At 43.8% G+C, this 16,845-nt stretch overlaps 1 protein-coding gene across 1 annotated transcript; it reads right to left on the reverse strand.

Moving 5' to 3' along the window:
- Window positions 1-101: 101 nt before the first annotated feature.
- Window positions 102-16,845, reverse strand: LOC308119579 (cytospin-A). Its single transcript, XM_080479671.1, has 12 exons — window positions 16,515-16,845; window positions 15,868-16,003; window positions 14,015-14,593; window positions 12,555-12,607; window positions 6,007-6,539; window positions 4,642-4,735; window positions 4,452-4,518; window positions 3,081-3,141; window positions 2,746-2,842; window positions 1,712-1,828; window positions 1,568-1,627; window positions 102-1,481 (listed from the first exon to the last, which is right to left on the reverse strand). Exons 2-12 carry the CDS (start codon window positions 15,905-15,907, stop codon window positions 1,392-1,394), a joined length of 1,791 nt encoding a protein of 596 aa, XP_080335797.1. The 5' UTR covers window positions 15,908-16,003; window positions 16,515-16,845; the 3' UTR covers window positions 102-1,391.

Consider the following 16,845-nt stretch of genomic DNA (forward strand, 5'->3'; position numbering starts at 1 on the left):
GATTTAGCTCCGAGCCAATAGAGATGTCCATTATTGTTTCTGCTGCAGCTGTTCATCACTTTGGGGAAGTATTTAACATGATTGCACAACACTACATATTTCACATTAACCGTTTATTGCTTTGGCATAATTCAATTTTCCACATTAGTTACATATACACATATCGTACATTTTGGCCTTTTACAACTTTGGCAACACTTATTTTATTCATACCAGCCGTGTTTTTCAATGATGCAGATGTGATAACATGGATGTGCAGCCTTGTGGAGGCTTTGGATTCGCTTTCTTTTTACAAACTCTTGTCACGCACATCCTTGAGCACCAGAACAGCACTGCAACACTTGTGAAAACACGGGAGAGGCCGTTTGAGATTCAGATCGAGCCACACAGTCGCCACGTTCATCCGCGAGAAAGCACAAAAAGTGTTATTCCAAAACAGAAACTTGATCTCGGACAAATCATCAAGACATTTCTGTAGCTGCTCGACTTGAAGGCTTTTCAAGACGACAAAAAAAAAAATGATGCAACTGTACACAATCGCATTCAGACACCCACAAAAGTGCTGGGGGGGAGGGGGGAGGAGGAGGGGGAGGGGGATATTTACAGAGTGCTGAGAAGGACCACAGACATGCAGAATTCTTACAAAAAAAGAAAGACAGAAAAAAAAAAATCACACTTAAAAGCTTCCAATTTTCAATACACGCGTGCAATACAGTGTGTTCTGCGTGTGAAGTACCAGTGTGGAGACACTTACAGCAACATACATTCTCCTGGATACTTTTATTACAAACTCACAGTGGTCAATAACATTTCTTTTTTAAAGACGCACAGGTGCATCTCAGAAAATTTGAATTGCATGGAAAAGTTCATGTTTTTTTTTGTTTTGTTTTTAGACAGTCAACATATAAATGTAAAAGTGGAACATCTAATTGTATGAAATATTCTAAAAAATCTGAGATACCACATAATTTTAATGACTTGCATGTCAAAAATAATCAAGAATTAAACCCCAAAAAAAAGCTTGAAATCGTCAGTTTGCTTGCATATCGGGGAGAAGAATTCCAATTGTATTTTAGGGTTAGGGTCAGTTTTACATTTGTTTCCTTATTATCTGTTTTTATGTATATACTGTGGGGTGATGGAGTGCGCAGGAAATCTATTCAAAAAGGCTCTTATGTAATTGTAAGATTGTAAAATTCAATAAAAAAAAACCTTGAAAGAAAGATATTAATGGGACTGACCACACTGTGTTAAACTATTTGATTATGTGGGCGTTTGAATTATTACTCTTTCAATGTGAAGCTATAGATCTTGAATGTAGAGTTGAAAGTTTTCCTTTGAAAGAGTCCTTGGGCGTCCTGTGTGGGACCGTTTGTCCGTACCTCCAGCGCTCACATCTCAAAGTGACGGTACATGCTCTCCACGTAGGTCAGCACCCGTTGCCAGTCAGGACCTCCGACTCTCAGCATCTCCTCCACCGTCTGTTACACAAAGATCATAAGGAAAAGTCATAAAGCAAACGGAGCTGATTTCTTCTCTTTGTTGAAGCCACCGGGACTCGTCCTACCAGAGCCTGCGCGATCCCAACATCCTCTCCCGTTTTGAACGCCAGACTGAGATTCTCCTTCTACACAGAAAAGAGCAAATCCGTTAGTTATGAGTGACCCGACGCTCTCCGTCAGGCAGACGGACACTGTGCAAGGACTCCCACCTTGTTGTCCGGGCTGAGCGTGCTGTAAGGGATGTGCGAGGGGAGGTAGGTGTGGTAGACGGCACAGAAGGCGAGGCCGTCCGCCCAGCTGCTGCTGAAGTTGGTAATGTCAATATTCTGCATGGACAGGGAAGCAGAAGGCGCTTTTATCTTGTTACGTAGTCGTATATAGTTAGTGGTCTGCTGGTGGAGGTGATAGGAGAGACTTTACTGGTCCAGCCCACTCGAGGTGAAGTTGGGCTGTATGTGGCCCCTGAGATAAAATGTATTGGACACCTGTCATACATGTTGCGAGTTGAAGGCTTTTTAAGTGGAATTCGTGTAAATCTTCTATAAAAGCCTGCAAGTGCTGTCAGAATTATTTACAATGAAATAGTTAAATAAGTAATAGTTACATGTTGGTTATAATGCAGTACTGCATTTTCCAGACTAAGAAATTTTCGAATTTCTCACTTGTGGGACAAATAAAGGTTTATCTAATCTAATAAGTGGGACTTTTTTACATCCGCCAAGGATGCAATAAAAATAATCGGCATCTATTTATCTGAATGTCTGTTAGCAAGATCACATATAAACTACTGCACAGAAGATCCAATCAAATTTGGGATGTGATCCGAATCCGTATTTCTTTGTCTCTGTATGACAACAGAATGATGCTACAGTACCATAAAAACCTACCAAACTAAGAACGAAGAAAAACCCTCACAGCAGAATATAAAAGTAAAAAAGGATGACAATGTGAGCTGGATTCCAACAGTTATTGGAGGATTATCAATAATTTTACATCAATGCATGAAAAAAAAACATGTGTTATATACCAGTTGAAATGTTTCTTACTCTTCATGACATATTTGTTGACAAATGCATCTTTTCTCAGGTGCAAATTATATTCTACCTAATATGGTAAGTCTTTCTTAATCCAAAGGAAAACCCCTTTTTATTGTTATTTCTTTTAGAAATTTGAGTGTTTTTGAGTTTTTATTTATCAATAAATCTGCAGCCTCATTTTATTGTTGCATAAAGAGTCCAATCACCTTGTAGCCTTGCGTTCGGTTCTGACACCAGCGCAGCAGCGAGTTTCTCTTCGATCCTCCGTGGCGACGCAGCAGCAGGTTGAATCCGTCCGGAGACCTGACGACAGGTGGACACAGATATAGCATGAGCCGTTATTAGAAGCAGGAATCTGAAGAGAAAGTTGCCACAGACCGAGTTGATTCAGTTATATAATTACTAAAAGGTTTTTCAGCCTCGATGCTGACCTTTGATTTTGCCAGAGAAGTGAACTTAAGTTAAAACAAGTAATTCGATTTTAAAATATGCTGCAAATAAACCAGACTTGATGTCAGTGTGTGGTTACGTGTGGACTCACTTGGTTGGTGGCAGCTCAGTGAGAGCAGAGTTGTACTTGTTTAGAGACTCCTCACGTTTTTCTGCAAAGACAAACAAAATGCATTACTTTAGAGCTAAATGCGCCTGGGTTGTTGGGGATTCAAACACGTATTGCTGTTCGAGTATGAACAGCTACTACACTGATTGCAATTCCACACTATACCTCAAGATGGTGTCATGAGTCACAACTTATTTTGCTTTCCAGTTGCCTGGGCGCTCCGAATTCAAACTTCCTCAACAAAAACCTTGGTTGTGGCGTTTCAGTTTATTAAAACATTCCAATCAGAAGCTTCAGATAAAACTCGTTTGCTCGCTCTTTGAGTATAAATACAAATATTACACCACATTTCATTCATGACTGTAGGATAGAGCCGTTTGTCTGAGGCAAAGAAAGAGTGATAAACCTTCTGCAACTATGTATGCCATCATCTTGAAAACTAAATTAGGGATCCTTGAAGATGCCCAGTTTACTGACAGGCTAAATTCAAGAGCACAGGACTATTTGCCCATACTGATAAAAGGAACAGGAAATGAAGAGATAGCTGAATCGCTGAGTTAAAATAAACAAAAACAAACAAATCCTCCAAAACACAGACTGAGGACCGACAGAAAGCTACAGTCGCTAAACATAATCGTCTCACATGCAAATCATAACATAACTGTAAATACTGACATTTTAAATGTTGCAGTTGTACCTTCAAAGTAACATTAATTTACTGATTCTTCAGCAAAGTCTGGATCACAATTGTAAAGACGGGCATAAAGGTGACAAAACATTTGAAATGATAAATACACTTCATGCACAGAATAACCCATTCGACACCATAAAAAAAATAAGAAAAAAACTTCGACACACATACATTTTTTATAAACTTGGCATCAGGGCCATCCTCCTGAGAGAAAAGCAAATAACCAAGTCTATATTTTCCACCACTTTCTGTTGCAGGAGTAGTACCCAGCTGCACAATAACAAAAGCAACAAAAAACGTGCACTTAAAACACATTCAAATCCTTTATATTCCTGGGAAAGGTGTCGAAATTTGGTATTTTAACAATCTGGAGTCAATTAATTGCTCTGAAAAAATGATTAGTGCAGTTCTGAAAGCGGCCTCAGAGTGTTAATGAAAAATATTTAATTAAATCCCATGATTGAATGCTTAAACAAAACATTTGATGTGATTGAGTGATACCATTTTATTCTCTTAAAATACACATATGGTGCTATCTTTGGACATTACAGCAGTCAGTTGTTAAGATACGGATCAAATGAGGAACATTTTGACGTAAAAACTGCATTAAAATAATGTTAAAGTGGGAAACTTGTGCATTAAAAAAATCCATAATAACTCACCAATCTCATTGTTTAACCGACTTTCTTGCCAGTCCAGAGTTCTCTGCGCTCGCGTTTGCCCCACATTCTTGAAACACAAACAGATATTTAACATGAATTATATGAAACTGAGCATTCCTACCAATATGCAAACTTCCCGGATCGACCGCGTTGTCGTCCCGGGAACTCCTCCTCGCAGACGATGGCTCACCTTGTTTGTTGGCCCAGCCGTTGCGGCCGTGTGGGACCCCTGGCCATTCTGCAGGCTGATGGAGTCTGAGGAAGCAGGTAATCTGGAAAGGCTTCTGCAGCATATTAAAAAGAAAAGACTCAATAAGCTAAACCAAATGTTTTACATGGCATTCGGTGGAGGACAGCTGTTTCACTCTGCAATGTGTCCTCAAGTGGCCTTGTGAGGCTGCTCGTGAAAAGAAACCACAACCACATTCAAAACCATATTTGGTCGAGTTTGTATTTTAGTTTTTTTGTGCTGTGGCAGAATGAAGAAATTTGTTGTAATGTGAAATATGTAAAGTTGCTCGTTGCACTAATTTACTCACACTGTCTGATCGCCAACACACCAGGCTCGGCACGTCACAGTCGTATTGTGGTTTTGTTGAGTCACTGCGGTTGCTGACTGTCATTTTGGGTCATTTTTCTTAAATGCTTAAGTGATTTTGAGCATATGACCCGATATACAGTCAAATATAGTGAAATAGGGTAAGTTTCATTGTAAAAATGACCACATTTAGACCCTGCTTACATGACAATGTATCGATTTGCAATTTCGTTTCAGAAAAAAGAATTTGCATATGGCAGAAATGCTGAATCGGATGTATTCTCAAGTAGGGTCACGGGTGGGTGCCGTTTGTTTTTGTAAAGAAACCAAATGCACACATGTGCAAAGAACAACACGCTATAACCGTTGACAATGGCGAGTACACAGACATTCGTATGGAGAGACGAAGTTGGATTGTTGTTACGGATGACTCAACGATAAAAGTACCAAGTCCCAGGAAGAACATGGACGGGGAGTCACGACACTCTGGAGGCCAACGTTGTTGTTGTTAGTCTCCATCTATTCATGCGTGCAGAAGAACTATTTACTACAACCGCGGAGCGCAAGCGTATTGGCAGCGTTTCCGCCGTCTACACAGGGACAGCCTGAGCATTTTCAGAAAGTTGTGCTTTCCCTCCCCGTTTCCACGGAGACAAAGTTTTGTTGCATTTTTACTTAAACTCAGAGCCTCGTCTGCACTGCCTGATGATGTTACTGTGGAAACTTGCTGCACCTTGACCCTTAATGGACAATATGTCTGAAATGCAAAACAGCGCTTCTGGCGGAAACACAAACTTTGTCCAAAATCGCAGCGAAATACTCATTTCAGCTCAGCCTTGACATAGTTGGTGTAAAAAAAGAAATAAATCTGAGACAATCATTGCAAAGGAACGAAGTAAAAAAAAAAAAATCTATCCCTGGCAGGAGGCGACTGCGTTGTGGATATACGTACTGCAGTACCATACATGTTACTGATTATTTCATATCTAGGAAGATACAAGGTAAAGTTACGCTCACCTTGACCTCTCTGTGGTTATCACTCTTCGTGTCTCGCCGAGTCGCCCGCCCTCGCCACTCCTCTCCTCATTGGTCACATTTCTCAGGTAACGCTTCGTCACGCCTTTAGAGTCTGTCCTCTCCTCCTGGCCGACCACGTTCTTCATCAGATCGTTCTGACTCCTTTCCCCCGCTTCCCATCCCAGCCTGTACACCACTCTGCCCCTCTGGTTTCCTTCGCCGCTGTCAGAGTTCAGGGGTTCCACGCGCGGCCTGTCGGGTTCCTGACGAGGACGCTGGCTTTCGTTTTTGTGCGGAGCCTGGCTGAGGGCCGCCAGCCTCTGCCTGCTCTCGTTCAGCTCTCCTCTTAAGGTGACCAGCTGCACGTCGGCGTCCTTCTGTCTCTGCTGGGCCGCGGCCAGCTCCCGCTCAGTGTCTTTGTGGGCCGTCCGGAGAGCCGTCAGCTCCTCTTCAGCCTCGGCTCTGAGGCGGTCGGCCACCGCCACCGCCACCTGGAGGTCGGCCTGGAACTGCAGCCATTCGCCACGCTCCGTCTAGAAAACAAACCACAGCCATTTTAAATTACACATCAATTATTCCAACAAATCTAAACTGTGAAATACTTGTACATAAAACTACAATCTGCCACATGATTGGCTGATGAAACCTGCCATTTCCAAGTAAATCTGTCAGTTTTACAGTAAGTAGCTCACCTTACAGAAGCCATGCATTAAAAAAAAAGCACAAAACAATGCTTCAATCTTTGAATTTCTTGATATTTTCATCTGTAAGGCTGAGATATGGGCTGTTGACACTACGCAGACAATTTTAGAGAATTGTGTTTCAGTCAGGCAAATTAAAAAGGAGACGTGAAACTCATAAGTAGTTTCAGGAAATAAAAGTCAAACCATGCTTTCCCACTCTTCTTCTGCTGTGTCCCAACAGCCAAGGCAAGGCGTTGTAAAAGCACATACAACACATTGATCTTTTTAATTCTTTGTTTTTTCTAATTGCAAGGAGTCCCAAGTCCATCTTAAGACTTTGATCTCTCTGAGGGGAGTTTGCATATTTTGTGTGTGTGTGTGTGTGTGTGTGTGTGTGTGTGTGTGTGTGTGTGTGTGTGTGTGTGTGTGTGTGTGTGTGTGTGTGTGTGTGTGTGTGTGTCAGTCTCTGTGATGGACTGGTGGCCCGTCTAATGCTGCACAATGCTCCAGTCTCTGACTCTAACCTGGAAAAGGTGAGGTTAGAAGGCGATTGGACGAGTGGAGTAATTGATAAAACTACCTTTGTAGGCTGAATGATTAAATGTGCAACTCATTGAGACTTTATAGTTTAGCGTCTGGCTCAAGGACACCGACTTATAGACAGGGTAAGATAAGAAATCAAATCCAGAACCTTGAGATTGAAGACGACACATTCTAACTGAGCCAATAAAATCTGTGTATTTAAACCTGAAATGTATCTGCTTGCCACTGGCTGAACTCCCAACAGACATGGATAGAATCAGATGAACAAACAAACATCTATTTAGTCCTAATCAGAAGAGAAGGTGAACTGAGCTGATCAGCAACCCTGAGCAAGTCGAGATAACGAAGCTGACAAGCCATTTCTAATGGAGGCAAAACTGAATCATGAGCCAGACGTTTGATCTTTTTTTTCCAAATAATTTTAAGTTTAGAAAAACAGCTATAACTTGGACACACACACACACACACAAAAAAGAAAAACTTATTCAAGCAGCATTGTAGGGAGCGTGGCCAACACTGTGTTGTGAAACTGCTTTTGGAAAACGCGCAGACTCCGAAGAAACGGGGGAAGATACAACTTTTTGAAAATCTTCCATCTCTATTAAAACAGGGTAAAAAAAAAAAAAAGATGCTCTGCGCATGCGCACCACAGTGGCCGTAAATAACTCTTGCATACATGCGCAATTAGATGGACAATAACAACAATATTCTCCTGGGACTTGGTAGGTTGATACCTGAGAGTCACCTGCAATCCAACTTTGTCTGTCCATACGAATCTTCGCATACTCGCCATTGTTAATGTTGATAGAGTATTGTTCTCTTTGTCTTTTCATTACAATAACAAACCGCACTCACTTATGGCCTGGCATGTTAACGACATCATTGTGAGACTTTCTGCCATTTCTGTGTGAACGGACATTGTTTTTAAAACGTTGCTGTTGTAAATGCGAAACCTTTCTGAAATGAAAACACAAAAACAATGCATTTTCACTTGTCATGTAAACGGGGCCTGAAAGTAACCCTAACCCACCCAAGGTACTCGCACAACCATTCCTCATGCTGCCCCCCTGGGTAGAGATAAAGACTGTTCAAAACCTCAACAAACAGAACAACATCTGCATTGAAAATATTTGACACAGAAAAAGTTTTCAGTTTTTCCAGTCTCATACATGTAACAAGCCACACCCTAAACATGAAAGAAGGAGCTCCAAACTGGAGGAGCCAAGGTTTAAACAATACCAGACGATTTACAAACGCTGAACGTTGCCATTAAAACTGAAGAAAGTAAGGAGGCGCGGGTGAAAAAAAGAAACGGAATTGCATTTGTTCAACCACTTTCTGTTGTCTTGTCTGTCTTCTGTGTGGGGACTGTGGAAAAAATGCAAAGTAGTAAAGTGAAATAGAGTGCAGAGAAAGGGGAGGGGTTGAGGAGGTTGGTAATTAGATGAAGAATGGATGGAGAGGAGGAGGCAGCATCTGAGCCAAGTCTCTCCCTCATCTGACCAGTGACTTAAGACCACAGCTGGACCAGATTACACTGGATGCACACACACAACCATACATATCATATTCCCCCCTCCCCTCCACCCACACCTCCCTGTTCTTTTACCTCAACACCAAACCACACTGTAGTTTTCTCACGTGCATCTATATGCACTCTGCGAGCTGAAGTACACGCTTCCCCCGGACATGAGCTTCATAAAGTTATCTGAATGTGGACACTGCAACTGGAGCATGTCCGTTTCAGGAAACAGGAAAGAGCGCTTCTCAGTTCACACTGAGATAAGGGTGTGTATTGCCAGTCTTCACACACACACACCCACTCTCTCCCTCAAGACTTGACCCAGTGCCCCACAGTGCAAGACCAGATGTGGTATTCAGTCTTGACAACCGTGCACACTGTTGTCTATTCTTTTGATGCACATCCGAGTCACTCATGAGTCGTGTGTGTGTGTGTGTGTGTGTGTGTGTGTACCCATTTGTCCCCACTTCACCTCCACACCCAGTCTTTTCGAGCTGATACTTATGGAATCATGTCAATTCTGTAATGGTTCCTTTCTTCAGCGTTCCAAAGCCTGCAGCAGATATTCAGTTGTTTCAGAACGCTGGTGGCCAACATTTTTCCTTCTAGATTGCATCTCAGAAAGGCTTCTGAGGCTGGGAACCAGTGTAGTGAAAGACTCTTTATACATACAGAGCAGAGTGAAAGCAATTCCTGGCAAATGACACACAGGGAAATAACTAAGAAAAGCCAAACTGTCTACAATGACCAAAGAAAAGGTTTCCAAGTAACACATTCCCTATGCACTACAAATTCAACACACACAGTCACCACCCCCCCCCCCCCCCCCCCCCCCCACCCCACCCCCACCCTTCCTCCAATCCTCCCGAATGCATTTAATCTTCATTCTACATGTGACCGTTCACCAGGGCCTCCAGAAGCAGGCCCTGGTTGGTTGGAGCAGCCTCCCGTAGACAAAAAGAGCAGGGAGAACCTAAAGATCATTCCCGGAACTCTCCGGCAGCCCTCACCTGGAACTGATTCCAAACCGGAGATTCACCAACCAAATCTCCCGAGGAGAGAACACAAATCTAACCAGCCACCCACATACAACCACTATCCAGGCATGAATGTAACGTTTTCCTTTTCCTTGGTTAACTGAGGACTGGTGGTGCACATAAGCACAAACAGATGGTAGAATGGATAACACCCGCAATGTTTCCGTGCACATTGGGCATTCATGTGTCTTCTTTGACTGCACTTCATTGGAAATGTGCATGCTTGAAGGACAGAGAAAGTTGGGAAAGCTGTAATGAAGACAGATGAAGAGAACATACAGGAAGGGCTTTTCTGTCAGAATGTGACTGAAAGAATTATGGCGGCTTAGATTAAATGGATAAAGGTCAATCAACAGGTGGGAACACAACATTTGGTCACAGGGACAGATGAATGGAAGTGGGAGGACAGAGAAAGACAGGAAATAGAGGAGAAGTTAGAGCACTCTTTCCAAAGCAGCAGATTAACTCTAAGAAAGTGCAGACCCGCACAGGGATCAATGCTTTGCCAAACTCTTACAGCAAATCCACATTCTGCTGGACACACCCAGTCTCAGCCATTCAAAAGAAGAAGTCTTCAAATAAGGAACAAAAGGCAGTTTCTCATGTCACAACAACATATGGGCCCAACAGGTCGTCCCTTTGGTCATACCTGTTCAGCTTTTAGACGGTAAATCAATGATAAGTCAAATGAAAATGTGAATACAGCTAGTTGGCTTTAAATTCAAAGATGTCCACATCATTATCATCAGTTTTTAAAGTCAGCGCTTATGGGAAACTTGACTTGCAGATCATACAGATTAACAACCCGTTTACTTTGTATTTTTATTAAGGATAACTGAATCAACTTATGGCTCAATCACAGCTGTCGCTGTCATGCGGCCGCTATGAAACATTCATTACCCACCTACGTTCTAAGGTGTCTAATGTTTTCAAGTGAAAATGCAAAAATTCATGAAAACTACATCGTTTTCAGCGTTTCTACTTTTGTCATGCAAACGGACATCGTTTTCAAAACACAAAACCTTTCAGAAAGAAAAATGCAAAGATTGAGTTTTTACTTCAAACGTACTGTAAATGAGACCTAAAAGGTGTCTTATTGTGGTTTTCTTCCAACACGATTATCTAATTGAGATAACCTGAGCAGGCAAAGCTTCAGACCCCCACTGAGATTCCTGGCGTCCCCTCAAGAGTGTCCCGGACCCCAGGTTGAGAACCATCGAGCTGAAGTACCACTGCAAGCCAAAGTTTTGTGTGTGATTGTTTGAGTTCTTGTGCTCAGGGAGGAGTGGTCTGCTCACTGATGAAGAAAGAAGAAGCAAAGAGGCACAGCGAGGGAGAGAGGGGAGAAAAGACAGGAGGGAGGGTGGAGGCCACTCTACCAAGCCAAGACTTTCAATTCTTCTGTGCGAGTTTGTGAGTCTTCAGTCTCATGTGCCGCTCGCACACTAAAACACATGGCCAGTCAGTCAAGGCCAGCCTCGGCCCCCGCCACCTCACCGCACGGCCAAAACAAAACAAGTTCTTGTCTCCCGAACAGCCGAATGTGAACCCCCTCCTCCGCACTGCACTCGCCTGCTCCGACGCTCCACAAGAAAAAGATCCCGGGACTGCGAGAGCAGAACGAGCGGGTTCATAAAGTCGAGCCTCGCCAGCGTGGATCTCCCTACAGAGGGCCCGTGTAAACACAGTGTTGGATTGCCACCATTTCCATAACACGGCTCCTTCTCAATGCTACACCACAGTCTCTCTGAGACTTAGCCGGTCCACACAAAGGCTTGTGTTTCTCGGTCCCCAGTAGGGTTGTGGAAAAGTAGAAGGAAAGAAAGGCAAGGAGGGTGCTGAAATTAAGATGCCATCTGAATTTGCAATGCTCTGGAGCATTCCATTAAAACTTGTGTACGATAAATGGCAAGAGAGTCAAAAAGATCCCCCAAAAAATGGGGAAGAAGGCACAACATACATCATACTCCAGCAGCTGTAATCTGTGACAGATCTGCAGGAAACTGGGAGCTCCCAGCTACAATCCTCATAAGGGAGTGTCAGGAATTGGAACGAGCGTCTGACAGGAAATTACCGCAGAATATCACCATCCCCAAAAGAGCCAAGAGACCTGGAGCAATCGGAGTGGAGAATTCTACCAGAATTGTATTTTAGTCTCACCTTGCCTCGGTTTGTTCGAATTCAGGTTTGGGAGTAAAGAATAGCTCCGTTTGAAATGGCAGAAAAGATCTCTTGAGGAAAAGCATCTTGTGCCTCATGTACAAAAAGAAAATTGACTCTACCAGTTTAAAGTGCAACTTTTTTTCTATCTATAGCAATGTCATTTCTCATGTTGACGTTTGCATCTGTACTTTTAAAAAAAAAAAAAGACACTACTTGCATCACCTTTATCTTGTTGGACAGAAGATGTTCATAATAATATTCCTCTTTCGGGCCTCTGAGGAGAGGCAGAGGACAGGAAAACCTTCATTAGCATAGCTGCGGCTCCCAGGGGGCCGAGCAGGGGGGCATACCAGGGCCTATTGTGATTCGGAGGGGGAGTTATGGTGTTATCTCCAGGCTGAAAGGTCAGACGTACGACATTGACCTCTACATGACTTCCTGTTTACATATGAATCTTCTTTCCGCTGTTTTAGTGAGGAAAGAAACGGGTGCATACTGTAGTAAAAAAACAACAACAAGAAATGCAGAACAGACCTTCAAATTGAAATTTAGAAACTTTCCGAGTAGCGACTCAGAAAAGAACGTTCAAGAACATCTCACCTCCAAAGTACTCTTCAAGCTTTTCACTTCAGTGAGTAGATGCTTCAGTATCTCTGAGGGAAGGATACAGAAATGTCAGCAGATAGCACATGCATATCAAACACAAAAAAAATGTCAAGGAAACAGACTTGCCCTTCTTAAATAAAGAGGGAAATGTGAGGCCCCCCAATGAAATGGAAACTTTTAGGAATAAATATAAACTCTGCAAGCAGTTGTATAGTGGGGTAAACGCAAGGTTCAATTGGCTGGGATGGTCATTGCATCTCCTTCACAGGGCTTAAATCTATTCTCCTGGCACACCAGACAAAAAACCCCAAATGAATTTAGAAATTCGTAATAAGTAAAATTCGATTGCCAACTCACAGGATTCTAAAGAAAAAAAATGTACAGTCTTACATAGAAGATTCAGCAAAATATAGGGTTTCCTAATGACTTTGTTAAAGGCTGTTGTTACCAATAGGCAATGAAAGATATGATCAGAGGTGAGCTATTTAGAGGCTTTTACACAATACAGACTAAAGCATCTAGAAGCCTGATCATTATAGCAACAGGGACTGTTTTTAAAAATTGTATTCAAATACATACATTTTAATATATTGAGTTACGCTCCAGCTTCCACTCTTGTAAGAAGGTTTTATACAAGATACAAGAGTTCTTCTGTTGCAATTTGTGGACATTTTTACTCAACAGAGCATTTATGATGTCTGGCACTGATGGAGGAGAAGATATGTTGGACGTGCTGGACATCTCCAGGGAAACCGGGCAAAAATGCAACTTTTATAAAATGCTGCCACTGCACATGTGCACTACAGCCGTGGTAAATAGTTCTTCTGCACATGTGCGAGTCGATGGACAATAACAACAATGGCGCCTTAATGAGTGTCATGATTCTCAGTCCATATTGTCCTGGGACTTGGTAGTTTTACTCGCCATTGTAAAACGCGACCCGGCCCCGGATAAGCGGAAGAAAATGGATGGATGGATGGATGGATGTAAAATGCTTGTAGCTTATTGTTCCCTGCAGGCGTGCGTTGCCTTGCTAACTACATCATTTCTGCGAAAAGACAATGCCATGAAAACACAAAACGTTTCTGAAACAAAAAAACGTAAAAAAAAAAAACAACCACGATGCATTTGGACTTGAAACGTTGTATAAATGGGGCTTGAAACAACTGAATTCAGTAAATAACTGAGGTGAATAGATACTTATGTCCATATAGTGTATCATGAATTCACTGTAACTCATATTGTCATTTTAATTCAGAAATCTCTACATTTGAAAACATTCAGTTCTAAAAATGTACATTTTCATAGATTTGTAGTTATAACCAGCACTTCTTACATTCTACTATTTTTTCTTTGTCTGAATTCACAGGAAAAAAAGGTGTGATTCCTTCACTAGTTGCACGAGTGAATGTACTGAAAAAGGAGACAGTATGATGGATGCATGTCAGACTTGCCTGTTGTGTTTATGTTGCCGTCTTGACAGGCAGTGACACCCAGTGTCGTCCTCCACTCCTCCACCAGCTTCTCCAGCTCCTCGCTGTGGCCGACTTTACTTTCCTGCCCCGGTGGCAGAGACTGAGACAGACCACTGTCCCTCTCTCTCCAGTTATGCTTCAGAGAGCTCACTGTCACAGGTGAGGCGCTGCAGTGACACGAGGGAGTCTTCAAAGGGCTGACAGCCACACTTTTCTCCTGGCAGGTTGGAGTCTTTGGGGTGGAGGTAGGAGGCCCTCCATTCCTCCCTGAGGATGGATGCCCTCTGGCTGCCACTGTCGCTCCAGGTTTGTTGTGCACCGGACTCACAGGGGTGTTTGAGCCGACAGGTGGAGGAGGCCTCCAGTTGGGAGGCGGGGTGAGAGTGGTCGGGGTGCCGTGGTGTGACTTCCTCCCACTGGATGTGAATGCTGGCACCGGAGGTGGGGATGAAATCGGCGCTCCGGGGGACGAGTGAAACTGGGGAACAACGGCCATAAACCCATCCTCAATACTCTGGGGGCTCGTAGGAGGGGTGTGGAAACTCTCCGCATGAACCCCTAGAGGGGGAAAGTAACAGAAAGGTTTTGATGAACAAAAACGACGGCCTCCAAACTTTACTTTCAAACTCTTATCCCCGCGCTGACAGAACAGAAGGAACAGATGTAATGGAGACAGACGTCGGCTCAGTAGTCACTCGTCTGGCATGTGGACACTGACAGCACCATTCAATGATGTGGCTGAAACAACACTGCCCTCACTGACCAGCAAAACATCCAGGCCATGTCCCTGTGGACCCAAGCTTTAATGGGAGACATTCCTCTTGGCCTGCTCATCCTCAACGACACCCATTCTACAATTCAGCAACACACACACAGAACACTTCCCATACAGAGACATATTTGTAGCAGTAGGCCACCAATAAACTATTAGACCTGACACAAAAGCATGAGTGATTCCCACTTATGGGCTCTGCTCCTCACAGCATGCCACCCATACTGACTTCAAGAGCTATGGGAACCAGCGTCTCCTCCTTTTCATTGCTCCTTTGCCTTGTTTGGACAAAAGAGTCACTTCATCCAAAAACAGTGCGTTTTTGGATGACGGGGTTGCTTAACTTAAAAGGGGTTGCTGAACATTTGGCAATGCTGTGTGTGTACCACCTGCTACAAGGCCGGATCACCCAGAAAGAATGACAGGATTGTCTAATAACGCTCTCATACCACCGCTGCTTTTTATTTCTTCATTCCAAACCTTAATGTGCTCCTTCAACCATGTGCATGGGTGGCAGCTTGACTGAATGAGAGTGTGTGTGTGTGTGTGTGTGTGTGTAGCAGCATTAGGCTGTGTATGATTAATCCGTTGCCCTTGTGCTGAGCTGGGGAATTCTGCCGATTCATCACAGCTGGCCCGGCCGGGGCCGAAACGAATCACACGGGGCCGCGAGGAGAATGACCACTCTCTGAACAACACAGGACAGCTGCCAAGATCCCTGCTGCCCCACAAACACACACACCCTTTCCACTTGCTTCTCCCTCTTCTGTGTCCCAATTTCCTGATTACTCCTCACCCAATCCCTCATCCGTTTGCTCACTCTTCCTCTCGCTCTCCTTTTTTTTTTCCAACTACATGAATCAAATCTTTGAGGTGGGCTGGCGTTATCCTCCAAAAGAAAAAGTCAGATCATGAGGCCAACACACGGAGCCAGCCGTCTGCACACAATGCCAAACATTTGATTAGAGAACACAGAGAAGGAGAAACATTTGAAATGGGAGTGATTAGCTTGTTAAAATAAGAACATGTAAGCTTGAAGGTGTGTCTGTTTTTGACCTACCTGTGGGCCCATGGCCATCCTTGCTGGAAAAGTTGCCCATACTGCAGTCTCAGGGTCAAAGGCCAGTGAGGTGGTGACCCTGCAGGTGCTTGCTGGGCTTTCTGTCAGCCCAGGTCAAAGACACTGTGGACGTAACCTACACGGATATACAGAAAACAAGACATCCCATGAGATGATGGCTGAAAACCTTGCCACTCTGAAAAGCAAATCCAGTGAGTTCAACTAAAAGCGAGGGCAGGTTGCCTGAAGGAAGCCATGCTGCTCATTTGAATGGGAGGCAAATCAATGTCTGTGCACGGCGAGGCAAAGAGCAGCAGCAGCAGGACAAACTCCTGAAACCATGAGGCAAACAAAGCTGTTGACAGGCTTAAGTCCACCGTGCGCGTAAAAATATAAGCACCGAAATGAACTCGGATCAACACGTAGAGAGAGGGATCCAAGCCAAATTGGACCTACAAGAGGTAGATTCGTGTTAGTCAAGTGTCAGATCATTAATCTTAACGCTTAAAAACCGCGCCTTGGAACGCGCAATAAAACTTTCAAACATGAGTAAAGTTCAAAAGTGCGTAAAACAAACTGTCGCCCACTGACTTAACGTCCGCTGTGAGCCTGCACACGTTTTCACCGGAAACAAAGTTCACACAAACCGTGTAAAGTAGGTGAATAAGTCCCCGATCTTCAGGTTGAGTGAACTCTCCGTCTCCACGCGTTTCTTTCTTCGGCGCGTCCTCCTTCACTCGGTGCAGATGGCGCGCGCACAAACGCACACGCAGCTCTCGCATCGAGCACCGCTCAGTCCAGGCGAGGTTCCGTCCTCCATGAGAGAAAGATTTTTGGCTTGAACCTGCGGGACAATAGCAAACAGAGACCAACTCTGATCGCGAGTGACCGACGGTCCCGATGTCCGCCCCGGATGTGTCCACTGGGTGGCGCCGCGTCACGGACAACCTGTTGCCTCTTTGACGAGGCGCGCGCCTC

Source organism: Lipophrys pholis (genome assembly GCF_963383615.2).
Source record: "Lipophrys pholis genome assembly, chromosome: 14".
Taxonomy (NCBI): domain Eukaryota; kingdom Metazoa; phylum Chordata; class Actinopteri; order Blenniiformes; family Blenniidae; genus Lipophrys; species Lipophrys pholis.